A 16,735-nucleotide genomic window follows, 5' to 3' on the forward strand; every position below is an offset into this window, starting at 1 on the left:
CCATATGTAAAATGGATATAATCATAGGCCACAGGCCCAAAAGATGGAGATGAATCAAAATATTTCATCAGAACAACAGGCATCACCATAATGAAACATGTAGCTACCTTACCTGGAAAGGTTTATTTGGTGCTTGGAGCTGGATGTGGCACTTACTAGGTGAGTACCAGCTGCTTATAGACAAGTAGTTCGGCAGATACTGATCCCCTGCAGGTTTTCCATCAATTGCTGTCACTTTAGTCTTAAAGAAAGATGCATCTGAACGTTATCCACAGATAGAAAGCTGGGCGTCTGTCCCTCACACCTCTTTGCCTCCACCCATACTCCATCCACTATTTCCACCACATTGTTAACTTAACACTGAGATGATGCTCTCCAGGTTTCTACTTAGACATTTAATACTTACTCCTCCCTGAGGGACTGGATTTGGCCTGCCTACTTAGCAGACAGTTCTATCTATGATTATCAGTCCTCCAGGCAACAGGGAATTAGATAAAAAAAAACTCATGCAAAGCTAAAAGCTTCCCACTGTCAGTGACTGATTTACCATTTTTAGCACCAATTCATACAGTGCACATTTGACAAGATTAGCTGTATTAAAGCCCATTAATCCAATAAAGAGCTTCCACCCACCTCTAGCCAGACGTATTGGGCAGCTGTAGGAATGGAGGGGATTTCAAACTCTACCAAGCCATTGCTGGACATCAGCTCACTTGTGTAAACGTTGTCCTTTGGCGTTAGCTCAGCTTTGATTCGGACTGTGACACCGCCAGCTGGGCTCCCGTCAGGGTAAGTGATTTCTACCTAAATGGCCATTTTATTAATAAAACAAGCTAGTTCACATTATTGGCAATTCCGAACAGATACAACTCAGCAGAAGTATCAGCACCAGATGCGGCACATATGGATAAGTTGTTCACATAGCTCAGAATTAGCCACCCCTCAGTGTCCCACTGTCTTACCTTCCCTTTGTAGGGCAAGCCAGGTTTGAACTGTTTCCTTGTATCCTTGGTATACTTGATGTCAATCAGCTGTTTCTGAACCGGTGTCGAGTCATCAAATGTGACCTGCTTGCTTCCATCAGAGCTAGTCACTGTGGCCCAGATGCTGACAGTGCCTCGAAAGTGCTCTGGGACATCAGCTGGCATCATGTCTTTCACACATATGTCGAAAACAGCAGAACCATCAATCTACCAGTCAGGCCAGGGAAGGAAATGTTATTTGGCATATGCTTTGAGAAGATGGGTCTTGCTTTGGGGAGTGGTGTGAGAGGGGAATTTCTGTTTTATTTCAAAAGGGTGCAGTAAAGGAAGGAAACATTCTCTAAGGGGGAAAAAACACCCAGCAATGCTTTTTACGTTTTTTTCACTCGTAGTCTGATCTATTACTGCTTCAGCTCCTGTCACTCCTGTTCCTCCCACCAATATTCTCTAAATACTAACACAGATAACATGCAAAAGGCTCCACCATTGGGAGCAAAGTTTTAGGTCCTAGGTAGTATATTCAGACACAGATACTGCACCAACCACTGAAGTTAATGGGAGTTTTAGTACTGGCTTCAGTGACTGCAGATCAGACCCTTGTAGAGCAGCAGGTTTAATGATCCCCCTCACCTCAGTGGTTTTGAGGACGGGGTGTCCAACTTCATGCCTGTAGTACCCCACTCCATTTATAGTCATATTGACTGTTAACTTTCCTGTCACTGGTTTTCCAAATGTGTATCTGAAACAGGAGAAGCAAATGATGAAAAACTGCTGGCTGTCCCTTTTCCATTTCTCTGGCTAAACTGATGCTGGACTTACATATCCAGAAAACAAAAGAGAAAAGCCACAACAGGCTATTTCCAACTGGCAATTGTTAATATTTCTACAAACGTTTTTATGTGGGCAAGCTCCAAACCACTCATCCAAACTAAAACTAGACTGAGAACAGAAAACTCCTGTTTGAAGCTCTGCAGGTTCCTATACACAAAGGGCAACAGACTAAAGAGATTTTTGGACTCGATAGTCAGATTAGTCTCAGGCTCCATCTATTTTAAGATTTGGGTTTTTGTTTCCAGCCAGTGCAAACTTCTTCCAATTCCTTTCTTTTCTCTTGTTAAAGCAAAATCAGAGTACAAACACCAAGTACCTTGCTCAGGACAAACACGAACTTAAAAAAAAGGCACGGAAAGCATTTCTGACAAGTCTTATTCTGGAAAATGTTAAAAAACCAGAAAGTCAAACCAAGTAAAAATGCAAAAAGTAAACAGACAGAACTAGTGGAGAGTGTATTCAATACTTGAATCCTTTCAGGTTTAAGAAAGAAAGATAAAATAAATATTTTCCTACCATACAACTTTGAACTTGAAAAAACAAACTTTCAATTTGAAAATTTGTCTATGCTCAAAAATTTCCTTTCTTTTAGCCAAAAGATTTCATTACAGTGGGTACCCTGCTTGCAGTTTCAGGTTGGAACTAGACCTGTCAGTCACCTGCACCGAGAAAATGGTCTACCCCTGAAATTCCTTTCAACAACTTTCAAACTGGTCTCACTTGCACACTGTGTTAGCTGTGCTTTGAAGACTTCCTTTGAAAGACAATGATTAGTACATACAATGCTGTGGGTAGCAGATTTCATTATGACTTCTCCAAGACTGCCAACAGACATGTATTTTGGATGCTGATAATTGACAACAGGGAAAACCTTTCTTGAATTTACTTCGAGAATGAATGCTATACCATGTGTAATGACTTGTCTGAATTAAAAATACAACACTCCGTGTCATCTAACAGCTTTCTCCCAAATTCACCATCCAGCAGCTGCAAAGAACTTTTCAAGTACGGGGCTGTACTAGGGGGCACATCTCCTACCTAGCATGAACAATCCCCTTTTCACAAGTCGTAAGATCTCGGATATAGCGAGGTGGGTCAATCAGGAGCTCAAACTTTGGTAGGACTACAGGGAAGACAAAAACATGAAAAAGGGTTTTTGCAATGATCTCAGAGTCCAGGACACAACAGCAGCTGTTCAGATTTGACAAGATCACTGTGTATTTAGAGCAGTGTAGATGAGATGCATTGCTGGTGCACATGTCTGAATGGACAACAAAAGCAAGGTAACTGGATCAGTCAGTGCGATAAATCAGGACTATCTTGGTAAACTGCTAGTGACAATTATCTATGAAGGAAAGGAAAACAATAACTTAAAAAACGTTAACAGCTTTTCCAAAGTACAATGAAATCTTTATTATTTATATACATGTATTGTGCCACAAGACCCTCTATTTAAATTCCTATACTACACTAAGGATATAAACAAAGGATTTCATTAAGTGTCCATTTCTTGCAGCCTATTAACTCTCAGAAGAATATGTTCTCCTTGAGTTTTGGGAGCATTTTTTCTTGGTTATGGCAACACAGCAATATTTCATAGGGTGACTCTGAATATTTTGGGATTAGGGTCCAAGTGACTTGGAGTCAATAACTTACCATATTTCTGAACTTCAAAGGATTTGTTGTATGTTTGCCCTTGCATTTCAGCAAAGATGAACCATTCACCAAACACTGGTTGATCAGACAAGGGGAAACTCATATTTACAATGCCTAAGGGAAAAGAAAAGCACTGTGAGCACTGTGACTGTTCAATCCACCCTTGTAAAGGCCTATTTAATGAAACCCAGAAAGTGCAGAAAACAACATAAGCTAGCAAATATAAATAAAAACATGCGGAGCTGCAACAGGCTGGAACTTACCACAACAAAATGGCTTCAAATTGCTCCATTCTATCATGCGAGATCCCCGAGGATCCTGAATAATGGTTTAGGACATGCGATAATAGCAGAGCAAAGGTAAATGTCACCAATACAGCCAACTCAGTTTGCAACACACGATTTCATTTTCTGAGCCACTAACAGCTCACAAACAATTAAAAAAATAAGTATTTGCTTGGGAATTTTAAATTTGTGCCAGCATTAAGTTGGTCAGTTAACACAAATACAGGTCAGGCAATGAATCACTTCTTGTCAGAAAAAGAAAGTGAACAAAGAAAGGCGGGTTTGGGGGTCTCAATCACCACAAAGACAATGAAAGAGGGCAGGGCATAGGGATAATCTAGTAAACCTTTCTCTTTCCATGCATTTCTAATATGTCCATTACCATAACATCTGGGAGCAAAGCTGGGATTTGTCCCTACCAAGACAACCATATTACCCTAACAAAGTGCTAAATACAAGTGTATCTGCATAGGGAGGGAGGAAGGAATGGCATGGGATGATAATATCCATAAACCCCATTGGATCTAACCAACTGTTCATTTTCCACTTGAAAGCATATTTATGGGAAAAAATTCTGAAACAGAAGCAGAAACCAATATTCCTGTAATTACTACAGAATAATGCAATATAAATGCTTCATTAACCCCCCCAAAATAGCACCACACACATAGTAGTAATGCCATAGACTGTTGCTGGAGATGGTGACAGATATGGAAGGATATGCATTTATGACTTGCCCCCTTAGAGGCCCTGAAGACCTTGTGCTTCTGCAGAGTAATGATGCCACTCGCTAGTAGCAGATACTCACCACTACATATGCTTCAATCTGAAAGAAATAAAGAATAAAACCCCTTGTGAGACAAAGCCACATTTCTGTCTCTCACAGTAAGCTGCAAAACTGGCACAAGTAACATCCACCCCAGTTTCTGGCCTCCATATGTTGGTACAGAGGAAGAACATGCTTAAGCATCCACTTGAAAGAGCAGTTTGGTCCAGGGGTGTCAATCTCACATGAGCTGGTGGGCTGGATCTAGACTGTAGGGTTTCTTGTGGCCTGGACAACCCATCGCTGGATCTGGCCTGTGCAGCTTCTTGCCAGAGCTCCCAGAACTGTTGTGCTGGAGCAGCTAACAGGCAAACGGTAACACTTCTCCCACTCCACTGCAGATTTGTATACCGAACAGCAATTGATAATTCAGCAGTGGGTAAAGGCAGGGTTGGTGTTACCTCCATGGGTGCTGGGTGTGGTGGCACAGCAGCTTGAGCAGCCACAGCAAGAAGCACTGTGGGTCAGATTCAGAGGTGAGTTGTCCAGCCAGAGAAAAGCCCTGTGGACTGCATAACCCACCTCTGCAAGCCGAATCTAGCCCACAGGCTGTAAGTTTGACATCACTAGTATAGTCAAACCGCCATTTCTTTCAAGCATCTGAAACCCCAAACCACTAGTCACCTAATTAAGGGACTGATCCTGGCTTAAAGGCACTCCCATCAGCTGCCTTACTTCACTATGGTACTTGACAGAACAATCAGAGATCCACATATGTCTTCTTTTTCATCAACAATGTGCCAAAATCAGTAACTAAACTTAAAACCACTGCTTCTAGGGAAATCAGTGCCAGAGCAGCTGAAAGTGTACAGAACAGGAACTCACTACACATTTGCATCACTACGTATGTAGGTGACAAAATCGGAAAAGCAGAAGGCATTTCACAATGGGAAAAGGAAAGCCAGTCTACCTACCTTGTCATTGATTGGTCTCAGGTCAGAAGTGACCATAAACAAGTTTATCAGCACTAAAAAGGGAGGAAAAAGGAAATTCATTAAACATCATAGCTGGTGCTGACCAGGAATTGCACTCCCAGGACCCATTCTGAAAAGAGAGTTCTGGTTGAAGAGTGCAGCAATGTTAACATCTGAACAAAGGCATAAAGAAGCTCACTGAAGCCCCTTTACCTTTCTGCTTGGGTTTGTAGACAGGTTTGTCAGTCTGGATGAATACTGATGACCCTTTGCTATCAATGGTTACTGTGGTATAGTTGTGAAAAATGTAACCTCTCTCTGTCAGGTGCCGGTTGCCCCAGACTTTTAAATGTGCTTGTCCACGAAGCCCTGAAGGCACCTAGAAAAGAGATCATGAGGTGGGGAAAAACAGGCCTTAGATGAGGCCTTTGCTTACATGGAAGATGTGAATTATTAATGTCAAAGTCTCAGGAACAAAACCAATAGAAGCAATTTATCAGCCCTAACCAGGAGATGAAAAAGCAGTTGGAGATGAACAGAAAAGCCACCGGCTGCATCTTTGTGCAACTGTGTGAGTGACAAATAGGAAATGCAAAACACATTATATATTTTACAAAGGGACTGAAAGCTTCAAAGGAGGTAGGGCTGTACCTGCAACACAGCTTGAAGCTGCCCTCTTCTCTAGAGTCCCAAACAAGCCTGAGTTTCTGATCTGTATGTCAAGATCCTGCTAACTTGGAGGCCTACAATTCTATCTAATTGGGCTTAAGCATTAAACAGTGAAATCTTCCAGCAGTTTGAGATCCTCAGTCAGTTCTTAAATTGCATTGAAAATTATGTGCACTGTGGTGTGTGACTTCTAGGAATGTGATAGAGCAAAGAAAGTGAGTCAATACCAATGCTGCAAGCGCGGGCAGGCACATGTGCACGAGAGACCATTTATACAGAAATCTACAGAAGACACTTTCCTTATCATACAAGTTGGGGATCTGGCCTTGTGTTAAAACATCCTGGCACTCAGTGATTGGAAGAAAGGACAGGAGCATTTGAAAAGCCTGAATAAAATGGCACAATTAAATTACTTCATTTTGTCCAGTCAGAAAGATATTCCCATCGTACATGATTCCTGACACCCCAGATCTTACCTGGCTTCTCTGGCACATTTGTTTTTTTGCCAGTTCATTTGATTAATGCAGCTACACAAATAACTCCCATTACCATCAGGGGGAGAATTACAAAAACAGACTCAAGGCAGATAGTTATTCTGACCTCTGGTTATGGGCTACTGAGTGAACAAAAGTAGTTCAGTCAAGGAAGTGGGAAACTTCAGAGTGGCAGCAACTAATGCTGGACCCCAACCTTTCCCCCTTCAACAATAAAACCAGTGATTCACTACAGACTGCACCTGCTCCTAACAAGATAGGCTAAAGTACAAGATACGCCAGCATGAAAACAAATATTTTGGCAATCAAAGGAGTAAATGTAGTCTGAAAAAGGAATTTATGACAAAAGGCATGACAATTAGTGGCTGCTTAGGCCAATCATAAGAACCTTGGCCTCACCATTTTTTAAGGAATGGCATTGCTGTATTTCTTGAAACACTAGGAAAACCACAGACCCCAAATTAGAAAGGAGAAAAATAAATATCAAACCCTTTCTGGAACCCAGTTCCTAGGACAGTCATATGGCAAACTTCAGAGAGGGCAAAAACTCTGGAATGTACCACCAAGAGAGCAGAGAGGCGAGCAGTCATGACAGATCATCATCAAGCTAGTTAAATGTCTGTAAATCAAAGGCTTTGATTTATTTATAGGCCAATGCCAACGCTGTGGATACAGCGACGGCATCTAAGCCCTTTAAATGAATATACCACAGTTCTTTCAAGGATGTGCGTCTGCTGGATCAGGAGAGTAATTACATTCATTTCTTATGGTATAGCATATGAAGGAGACATTCAAGTGGGCTCAAGTGCAATAAAAATTACTGCAATTCACTAGTAATCAAGATAATGTGGATTTTATTTTAGTCATGATCACATAGCTATAGTGACTAATCCAAAGAACTATCCAGACCCTGTAGCTCTACAAGCTTCTTAAAAGTGATATTGTGCCAGTATTCCAGATGCATGTCACAATTTAATAACTCTAAGATTTGTTCCCCACCCTCAATCTCCCATTGGAGATAACCACCCTAAAGCAAGCCCTGCCTAAAATAATGAGATCCGATTTTTAACACACCACTTTGTCTTTCATTCTTGCTCTAGTTCGTCATAGCAGCCATAAGAGACTTTAATAACAAATGGTGAATATATTAAGTACCAGATTGGTATATTCATACACCTTTTGTAGCACCAAATGCTTTGATGGTACTTCAATAAGGATGATAAAAGCAAGCCACATTTACTTGAATTTACATCCAGTATTTTATCAAATCTGGAAAAAATGAACCAAATGTTAACATGGCAGCAAAGCAAAACTAGCTTGTAGAGACAGCCTATAAATGCCCTGATTTTCCCCTGCATGGCACTCAATATCTTCATTTACATCTGTGTAACCTACACGTAACAGTAGTAAACTCTGATTTGACAGCATTTAGCTCCTCTAAGGCACAGGGACAAATGCAAGGTACAAAGCAAGGGAGGACTAAGCCCACAGGATATTTCAATTCTGTAGAAAATATGGACTAAGCTCTCAGCCTCCTAGAAACTGAATGAAGGTCAGTCTCCCACACATCCCTAAAACTCAGATGATCTACTTAGATAGGTTTGTAATGACTCTTTTTGTAAAAGGGCACAGAGACTTTCTGTCATGACTGCGTTAAATTAAACATGATTATTTTATTCCATCATGGATTTTCTTCAGGTATAAATGTATTGTCCCCATGTTTCTAATATATCCAGACTTAACATGTCTGCCTTTTATTAACTCCCCTCCCCATGTGCTGAAGTATCATCAATGTCAGAAGCTAAACCGCACAAATCTGAAATGAGTCTGTGATAGAAACACAGGATGGACAGGAACATGTTATTGTTGGAATAACTGCCATGTGTCAAGTATTCGCTTACCATGTTTTGGGAACTAGCGTGGTACATGTCCTGTACCCCTTGTCACATATAACCATATGCCGCACCTACAGAATACCCTAGTCACAGAACGCGATATTATGCAATCATCCATTTAAATTTCTCTTGGCCCCTGCACATACTGTTCATATAAAAGACAATCCACTCAGGCTGCACCCTGAGACATTTGTTCTACCCTAAACTGATTCTCAGTTTCGTTGGCTGCCGATTGTCTTCATCAGTCTTAAAATCCTTTCTCTGCAAACACTACATAAAAAAATCCTTGACACTTACCTTAAGCTTGATTGTCCCTTTATCTGAAAAAAGAAAGACAAAGAATTAAAGTGTGCCTTCTTCCCATACTGAAGCACCCACTTTGAAGCTAAGCTGGGTTCATACAGTCACTAACTGACAGGTCCTCGGATTGTGGTTTGATTCAGCAATTTCAATTTTTCTGTGCACTGTGCCGGGGCAAAATAAAGCTGGCCTAGCTGAGGACTTTCATATAGACTTGGGCTACTTGGGTATGCATGCTCATAACATGTTCTCATGGTAAACTGCAAGATTCTTTATGTTTAAAATGTAAAACTAAGGTCAGGATTTGGCCATGGGAAAGCTTCAAAATTCTAAAAGTATTCCATTGCCAGAACTTGGCCTTTCCCAGGGCTTAAATCACTCTCATTAGACACCTGGAGTCTATGTTTGTTGCTGGATCCTACCATAGCTAGGATTTGTTTGGCATGTGTCACCCATCGGTATAAACACCACACCCATCGGTGTGACTAGTGGTTTGCCTACTAACCTGGACCCCAGATTAAACAGTAGGGAGACAATTTCAAAGGGGCAAGGAAAAGCATAAAACCAGAGGTAATTCCTTCTAGAAAAGAAGCCTATTTAATAGATGACTTTATCTGTGAATCATAATGTTGCCTCACTGATGAGTGGTAGATTTCTGCATGTACGCTCTGTTAGTGCTAATTAAATTATTAATACAAGATATACTCCAACAAAGTTAAATGAAAATGATCCCGAGAATAAAAAAAATAAGAAAATTATTCCAGAGGCATTCAGGAACAATTTAATAACGTACTTATCATGACGTTAAAGAAGCATCAACCTGGCCGTTTACTTAATGAGTTGAGAGTAATGAATATCTTTGCCTTTGCAACTCACACCAGAAATTTGCACAAACTAAGATTATTCAAAGGGGATTCTCAAATTTGTTTAAGTTTTTAGATACAGCGGTCTAGTATTAATCTGACCACTAGAAATGAGACATCAGATTACTGTCTGCACATTTCTTACCTGCCAAGGTTAATTGTTTTTTTTAGAAGAGAATGTCTTGATATCACCAGACTGATGAACAAAGACCTTAAATGTTATCGATGGCATACCTAAAAGGATTTAACTTTTTCTCTTTATGCTAGAGGTAAGACAGGTCTTCACTTGGCAAGATCAACTATTTGAGCAGGCTCCTTATAAGCAACGAAGATACTGGGAACATTCTTTTAGGGCCACCAAAATCTGGTTTTCTTCCTTTTATGCAGGCAGTCGTAGCCTAGCAAATAACAGCCTCCGACAGACTTGTATTCAGATCACTCTTCTTCACCTCAGCTCAGAAACTCTTCTGCTCAAAGCTTGACACCTCAGAGGGTAGATCCAGAGTTTTCCTTAGCTAGCATGCAGCTGTTAAGATCATAGCATTCATGTTGCTCCTGAGCTTTGCACAGGGCAGGGTTAAACATGAAGGCAAAAATGACTGATTATCCATATGATAACAGCTTCCATTACTGTTAGGATTGCTGAACACCGTTTTCACCAATGTAAATGTGCCAAGTGTTAAGACACCATGAAACACCTTGTGCCTTCCCAGATGGGATAAATGGATGTTGCCTTTATACATGAAGGGGTATCCAGCTAAAAGATTCTATCACCTCTCTTAATAAGGAAGAACATCTCCATGATGGATCTTGAAGAAGGGAGACTTGGATTAGGGTAGAATAAGGCAGGGTCTCTGATGTTTTTGTAGAGTAGTCATATTCTTCCTCATGTTCAATCACATCCTCTTATTCTACATAAAACTCCTTCAGTGGAAACATGGAGGCTTCTAAAGGTAATTGGGGTGTGAGCGTAGAACACTTGAATATCAGTGAACCAGCACATTTAAGTTCTCTCGGTATCTTTATGCTTCACATCTAAGCTCTCCCTCTATTTCTATGCCTCAAAGGTAACAGTGTTGACTGTGTCAGCCTTCATCAAAGCCAAATCAAAACCAAGTTGCCAACATTCAACCCCTATAAGCAGCTTACAAGGGAGTTTGGCTTTTGATGAAGCTGAAGAGGTCCTGCAGCACCACACCTTTTAGTTTCACATAAACTAGATCTTACCTAGGACTGCTCCATGGGCCCGTGCTACCGTTTCTCCTTTGACCACGAGTTGAATCTGGACTGTTGTTTCCTTGACTGAGTTAAAGATGGTCACGCTAATAGCTTCCTCTAAACCAGATCGGAAAACAGAAGGCGCTGCAATCAAATAACCCCTGGGAAGTAAGAGTGGAAGTGAACAGTCAGTGAGAAGAGTCACAAAGCATGCTCTCCCTTCAGTCCCAAGGTTGGCAAGATGCAATGGAGCATAAATCCATTCAAAGCATTAACAGAAAGGAAAAATTAAACTATCCTATGACATGGATGCCCCTGGAAAGCCACAATGGCAATCTGACAGGAGCCTGGAATTGTGTCTCATGTGTGTAAAATGCAATTGATTGCAGTCTGGCATTTGTAATCTCCACTGGCTTCATCTACTAAAGGCTAAAGCAACTGCAACACTCCATCTTGCCCCGAAGAGAGATGGGGCATCCTAAGAGCAGTGCTGCAGTCTCTTCAGAGCAAACCTTTGTATTAGAGATAAGGTCAGCTTCAGGGTAATCTATAGAACTATGGTTCACACTTTGAACATAGATTTTTTTTCAGATTTCACTAATAACTAATGTAGCTCCTCAGTAAATGTTCACTTGCAAAGATGTCTGCATGGAGTTATAGCTCACCTCAGTATGCTACCCAAAGAAGTGGTTCATGTTGGTAGAGCAAACTGATGTTGCTTTAAACTGCTGCAGTGATTTACAGACAACGTGACTTTCATCTCTGACTTTTAGACAGGTTAGTAAGTATCAGCAAAAAAAAAAAAAGGTATTTTTAACTAAATATCACAGTACTTTGAAACCAGCATTATGGCCAACCAAGAGTAATACACAGCTCTCTCTCAAATGTACTGTACTGGATGTATTCACACTGATAGACTTGTGTGCAATACTGAGTAGAGCCTGTATAACTGATCAAATTCAGCTATTAATAACTGAATACCCAACTGGTATTATATGCACACACTTGCATACAATTAGCTGTATGCAAAAAAGCCAACATCCAGTGAAGAATATGGTAACATCAGAACTCTTCATAAATAATATTCCCAGAAATAATATCCTGTTTTGAACATGTTAACCATTTGCTTCATTTTTGGAGGCAATTCTCTTTCACAACATTGGTGCTGAGAGCTTTCCGAAAGCCAGTTTATATATAGTACATCAAGTTGAGCATCAAAAGAGAGCAACACAACCAGTGTTTGAAAGTGCTAGTACTTAAAAAAAAAAAAAAAGGAAAAGAAAAAAAAGAAAAAAAGAGTTGTCTTTGAAGAGGAAGCAGAAATTAATGAAGCTCAAAATTGGGGTGCAAGAGTTTGGAATTCAAGTTCCCAGTTCTGCCACTTTGTTAAAATAGCTACATCTGGAGCAATATTCTATTCAAGGATTTATTGTTTTTAATTAGAAAATAACGGATTTCAAAAGTGCCTTGAGAGCTATCACAACTGTACATAAGGTGATACTGTTGATAGCAATGACAGGAACCTTTTTGATCTTTCAGCACTGAATGACATGATGCGGTAATTTTACAGGCTGTCTGAATGAGCTTCCTTTTCAGTTACAATTGCCAATATCCTCTGTGTAGTACGTGGAAAGTAACATACTTATGTCCTCTTTATGGCATCACATACTTTTTCACTTCCCCCCAAAAGGATTGTTTTAATAAAGTAACTTTTCATGTCACACACTTTAAAACATATTCCAGCCACTTGCGTCACTTCGCTTCCAGGAGCGGGGTCGCTTTGGTTGGTGATGAATGATGACTGTGGGGTAAGGGGTGAGGGTGATGGCGTTTTACAGCCCCCAAGTCATCTTTTAGCAAATTCCAACCCAGTGTTTGTCTCTCAGCAGGACTCATTGCCATGGAGATCCCATTACACCCTGCATCACTGCAGATCTCTGGCATTTTAGCTCGAGCACATGGGATATTCAGACCTTGGAGAGTCTGTGGCTGCCAGGTCTGAAACATTATCAGCATAAACAAACCAGTTACTACCTGATCGGCAACATTTTCAGAAAAAAAACAAAGCCCATCTATTTGGGAGAGAGAGAGGGAGAACAGCATCTGCATCAAGCATGGGAGGGCTCCAGTTTCAAGCCGCTGCCCGTACAGATGTGCAGCACACGCATTCACAGCGCTCTCAGGACTGCTAGCTTTCTTTCGGGACCAGCAGCCTGCCGATGCGCTCCCTCCAGACTGTCACTGCGTGCCGCTGGGCTCGCGAAGTGCGAGTGTAGGTCGGGAGCTGGGCACGGGCAGCTGACAGCTGCCGCGGGAGCCGCTGGCCGCCCGCCCGCCCCGCCCCGCCCCGCCCCGCAGGTTCCGCGAGCGCCGGGCAAGGGCAAGGGCAAGGGCTGCCGAGGGCTTGCGGCCGGCAGCACAGGAGCCCCCCCCCGCGCCGGCTGCCCCGCAACAAAGCGCCCGAGGGGGTCTGCCCGCTCCCGCCGCCAGCACCCCGACCCGGCCCGGCCCGGCCCGGCCCGGTACTCACTGTCTGGCGGCGGGCGCGGGCGCGGAGGCGGGCGCGGCCCCGCACAGGCTGCCCAGGGTGAGCAGGATCCAGCAGGCGCCGGGCGGGGGCATGGTGCGGCCGCGGCGGCTCCTTCCCGGCCCGCGGCGCCGGGCACAGCCCTTTGTTCGGCGGCGCCGCCTCGCCTCGCCTCGCCTCGCCTCGCCTCGCCGGGCCGCGCCGGGCTCGGGGCTGCGCTGCGCTGCGCTGCGCTCGGCTCCCCGGTGCCTCTGGCTGCCGCCGCCTCCCCCTGCTCCCCCCGCCGCCGCCGCGTCCCGTCCCGTCCTGTCCTGTCCCGTCCCGTCCGTCCCCGCCCCCGGGCCGCCCCCTCCTGGCCCCGGTGCCCGCTGCCGGCTCTTTGTCTGCGCCCCCCGGCCCCGCCCCGCCCCGCCCGGGACCCCGCGGGCCGCTCTGGGGCTCGGCCCATCTCCATCGCTCCGTGCCGCCGGCTCAGGCGGGAGGGGGAGCCCTGGCCGGGCCCCCGGCTGCCCCTGGCCCGCACGTGCCCGGCCGCCGGCACCCCCAGCCTCCGGGCAGGAGCTGCTGTTCGTGGCAAAGGAAGGAAGCCTGGCCGAAGAGTTTCAAACAGAGACAACAAGAGTTTTAAACACAGTGTCCTCCCTCCCGTACAGGACCGGAGGCAGTGGTTCAAGTGCATAAAGTACCTTGACCCCACAGCCAGCTGAGGTGCAGCCCAGCAGCCGACGGTAAGGGGCTCCAACACACCAGGACTGGAAGGACTGGGGCCACTCTCTAAACACCTAGACTTCCCTGCGCTGGAAGGCAATCTGGGCAAGGTGTTTGGACCCAGCAGAAGATTAACAAGCAGGAAAGAAGGTGGTTTCTAAGACATGAACAAACAGGGAGAGCCATACAGCCAGGTGCACCGTGCTTGACTGCCACCCAAATGCATAGGAAAAAGCCACTTTTCTCTCCCTATTTGCACAGTGACAGCTGCTGTGTCCCAGCTTAAGCTGACTGACAACACAAGCATCACAGTTGAAAAGCAGATCCCTTGGGGATTTTCCCTAATTGAACCTTGTTCATAAATTTCAGGGGCAGGCCAGACATGCTGCCATCCTGCATGACAATCTGGAGCTGGGATGCAGTCGTGCCACAATGCCTGGGGCTCCTCGGGCTAGTAAAGAGAGACGATTCAGGGCAGGGGGAGAAGCCCAACATTTGGCCTGAGAACTCCCAGCGAAGGAGTTTAGCTCTCCGCTGGAAGTGCTCCTGTTCTTTAGGGAGTGCGTTTCCAAACGATGTATAGGCTTGGGCTCTGACAGGCCAGAAAGGAAAGGATTTCCAAAGCTGAAGAGAAACTACCCAAAACAACCATACACCTATTTTTGCCAAACTAAAACTTGGCATCCAGATAAAGCTTGCAGGAAGTTGTCTCGAGCTGATTTTAGGGATTACAACAGACCACAAGGAAGGAGGAAGTCCTTTAGCTATGCAGGGCCCAGGCAACTGAAGATTTTCAAGGTCAAAAACATCAGCTCAGATAGCACCCAGACAGGTACTGCAAGCCAGTGCAGGCTCTAGAGCATGGACTAACATGCTCTGGTTGACTCCAGTCCTGTCAGTGCACAGGCACCAGCTGCAGCTTCCAGATAGTCCAAGGGCAGCGCCGCGTACAGCACACTGCAACACACTCTACGTTACAAAGGCAAGGATGACAGTGGCCAGATTTGATTCTGAAAAAAAGTCACAGCCTTTGCACCAGACGGAGCTGGTGAAAGGTGCTCCTGGGCACTGCCACAACTTAAGAATCCACGTGCAGCAAAGGATCCAGGAGCACCTCAGTGCTTCAAAGCCAAGCGACAAGGAGAGGCCAAACCCTATCGGTGATAGGGGTCCCTATCCCCCAGATCTGCCAACTACCATCACTTCTGTTTTGTCTGGATTCAGCTTTGATTAGCTTTCTGCACTGGATCCACAACTGTAGCCAGGCACTGGGTAAGGACTGGGACTGCTGGGCCTTGTGCAATGGATAGACCTGGGTGTCATTGGCATACCGATGGTACCTCACTACACAGCTCCATGTGCTCTCACTCAGGGAGACCAGAACAGCAACATCCCCCACCAGCTTAGGAATTCAGCTGATCAGGGATCCAGACAGCTTCCGTCTAACACAAGGACACCAGCCACAACACAGTTCAGACTTTTAGATCATGGCACAGGGTGTACCCAGGAATGAAAGTACACCCCGGCACAGTTCTGCATTGCAGTGACAGTTACTTTAAGGTATCAGTAAACAGCAGTTGGGAAAAGAGAAGATTCTATAAGCCATGCAATTAGTCCAATAAAAGATTTCACCCTCAAAAATATCCTTGCCTCTCATGTTTGCTCTACCATCACACCTACATCACTCTCACAGTACCAAATTGTTACAGCTCACATTTTGTCCTAGGTCAGACCCAGTAATTTGATTCTAAATTCTCTCATTCTACATGGAACTGTTATACAGTCAAATTTAATTTAGCAAACAGGACCCTTTTAATCTAAAACCCCAGAACCCTTTTCTTGTAGCTCTGGCCTTGTGTCTGAAATGTTCTCACCCAGTCTGAGGTGCTATCAGTCACACAGGTAACACAAACAGTTTCGAATATCAAATTATATCTAATCTGTATTTTAAAGTGCTGAGGTCTAGGACTCGTAGTGTGATCTCAGAAAAAAGTTACCTGATCTTTGACTGTCATTCTTCCACCCAGCAATAAGCATTGCTAAAAACATTTGATTCTTGCAAGGGAGAAAAAGAAAAACAACAAAAAAAAAGCAAACGTACCACAGTGTAAATTAAATAGAGAGAGAGAATCCGGGGAACAAATTTAGAAATGAAAGAAAATGTATCAATGACCTGCTCTTGTATTCCTCAGTCTTCTGCAGCATCACCATTCTTCCATTAGACTACAGGTCTCCAGGCACTTCTCAGTAGCCAGTCAAGCTTACCCTTCAGGACCTTTACCTCCAAAGACCTGCTCCAGTTCCATCTACATAATCAGGTGATTTTCTGTTCACAAATGAGCAGAAGTAGAACTGAATTTCGTAGAGCCCACTTCCCACTACTACTTCTTCACTGAGCCCATTGTGGAGGCAGAAGGCATAGGGCACAAACTTTTAGCTTGCCAATTCTCATGGCCTCGTCCCTTATATATGCCTGGGATCTGGTGTTTGAAACCCCTGTCTATATCTATAATGACAACAGGTTTCTGCACTCAAATTCAAAACATGAATGATAACAAATCCGTGTG

The 16,735-nt window shown here is 43.9% G+C and overlaps 1 protein-coding gene across 4 annotated transcripts in view; it reads right to left on the minus strand.

Annotated features, from left to right (window-relative positions):
- CPAMD8 (C3 and PZP like alpha-2-macroglobulin domain containing 8) overlaps positions 1-13,711 on the minus strand; it is a 64,533-nt gene extending 50,822 nt beyond the window's left edge. For 3 of the 4 annotated variants that reach the window (XM_059719744.1, XM_059719743.1, XM_059719745.1), the window contains exons 1-13: positions 13,464-13,710; positions 10,943-11,094; positions 8,850-8,872; positions 5,708-5,873; positions 5,495-5,547; positions 4,563-4,580; positions 3,734-3,788; positions 3,471-3,584; positions 2,853-2,937; positions 1,614-1,722; positions 963-1,190; positions 634-804; positions 113-241 (exon numbers count right to left, since the gene is read on the minus strand). In XM_059719744.1, coding sequence (XP_059575727.1) covers positions 113-241; positions 634-804; positions 963-1,190; positions 1,614-1,722; positions 2,853-2,937; positions 3,471-3,584; positions 3,734-3,788; positions 4,563-4,580; positions 5,495-5,547; positions 5,708-5,873; positions 8,850-8,872; positions 10,943-11,094; positions 13,464-13,555 — 1,395 coding nt within the window. In that variant the 5' untranslated portion in view covers positions 13,556-13,710. Of the gene's footprint in view, positions 1-112; positions 242-633; positions 805-962; positions 1,191-1,613; positions 1,723-2,852; positions 2,938-3,470; positions 3,585-3,733; positions 3,789-4,562; positions 4,581-5,494; positions 5,548-5,707; positions 5,874-8,849; positions 8,873-10,942; positions 11,095-13,463 lie in introns of all 4 variants that reach the window. The other variant, XR_009457925.1, reaches the window with a different exon arrangement.
- Between the last annotated feature and the right edge of the window lie 3,024 nt (positions 13,712-16,735).

This window comes from Alligator mississippiensis, chromosome 16 (assembly GCF_030867095.1).
Source record: "Alligator mississippiensis isolate rAllMis1 chromosome 16, rAllMis1, whole genome shotgun sequence".
NCBI classification, from domain to species: domain Eukaryota; kingdom Metazoa; phylum Chordata; order Crocodylia; family Alligatoridae; genus Alligator; species Alligator mississippiensis.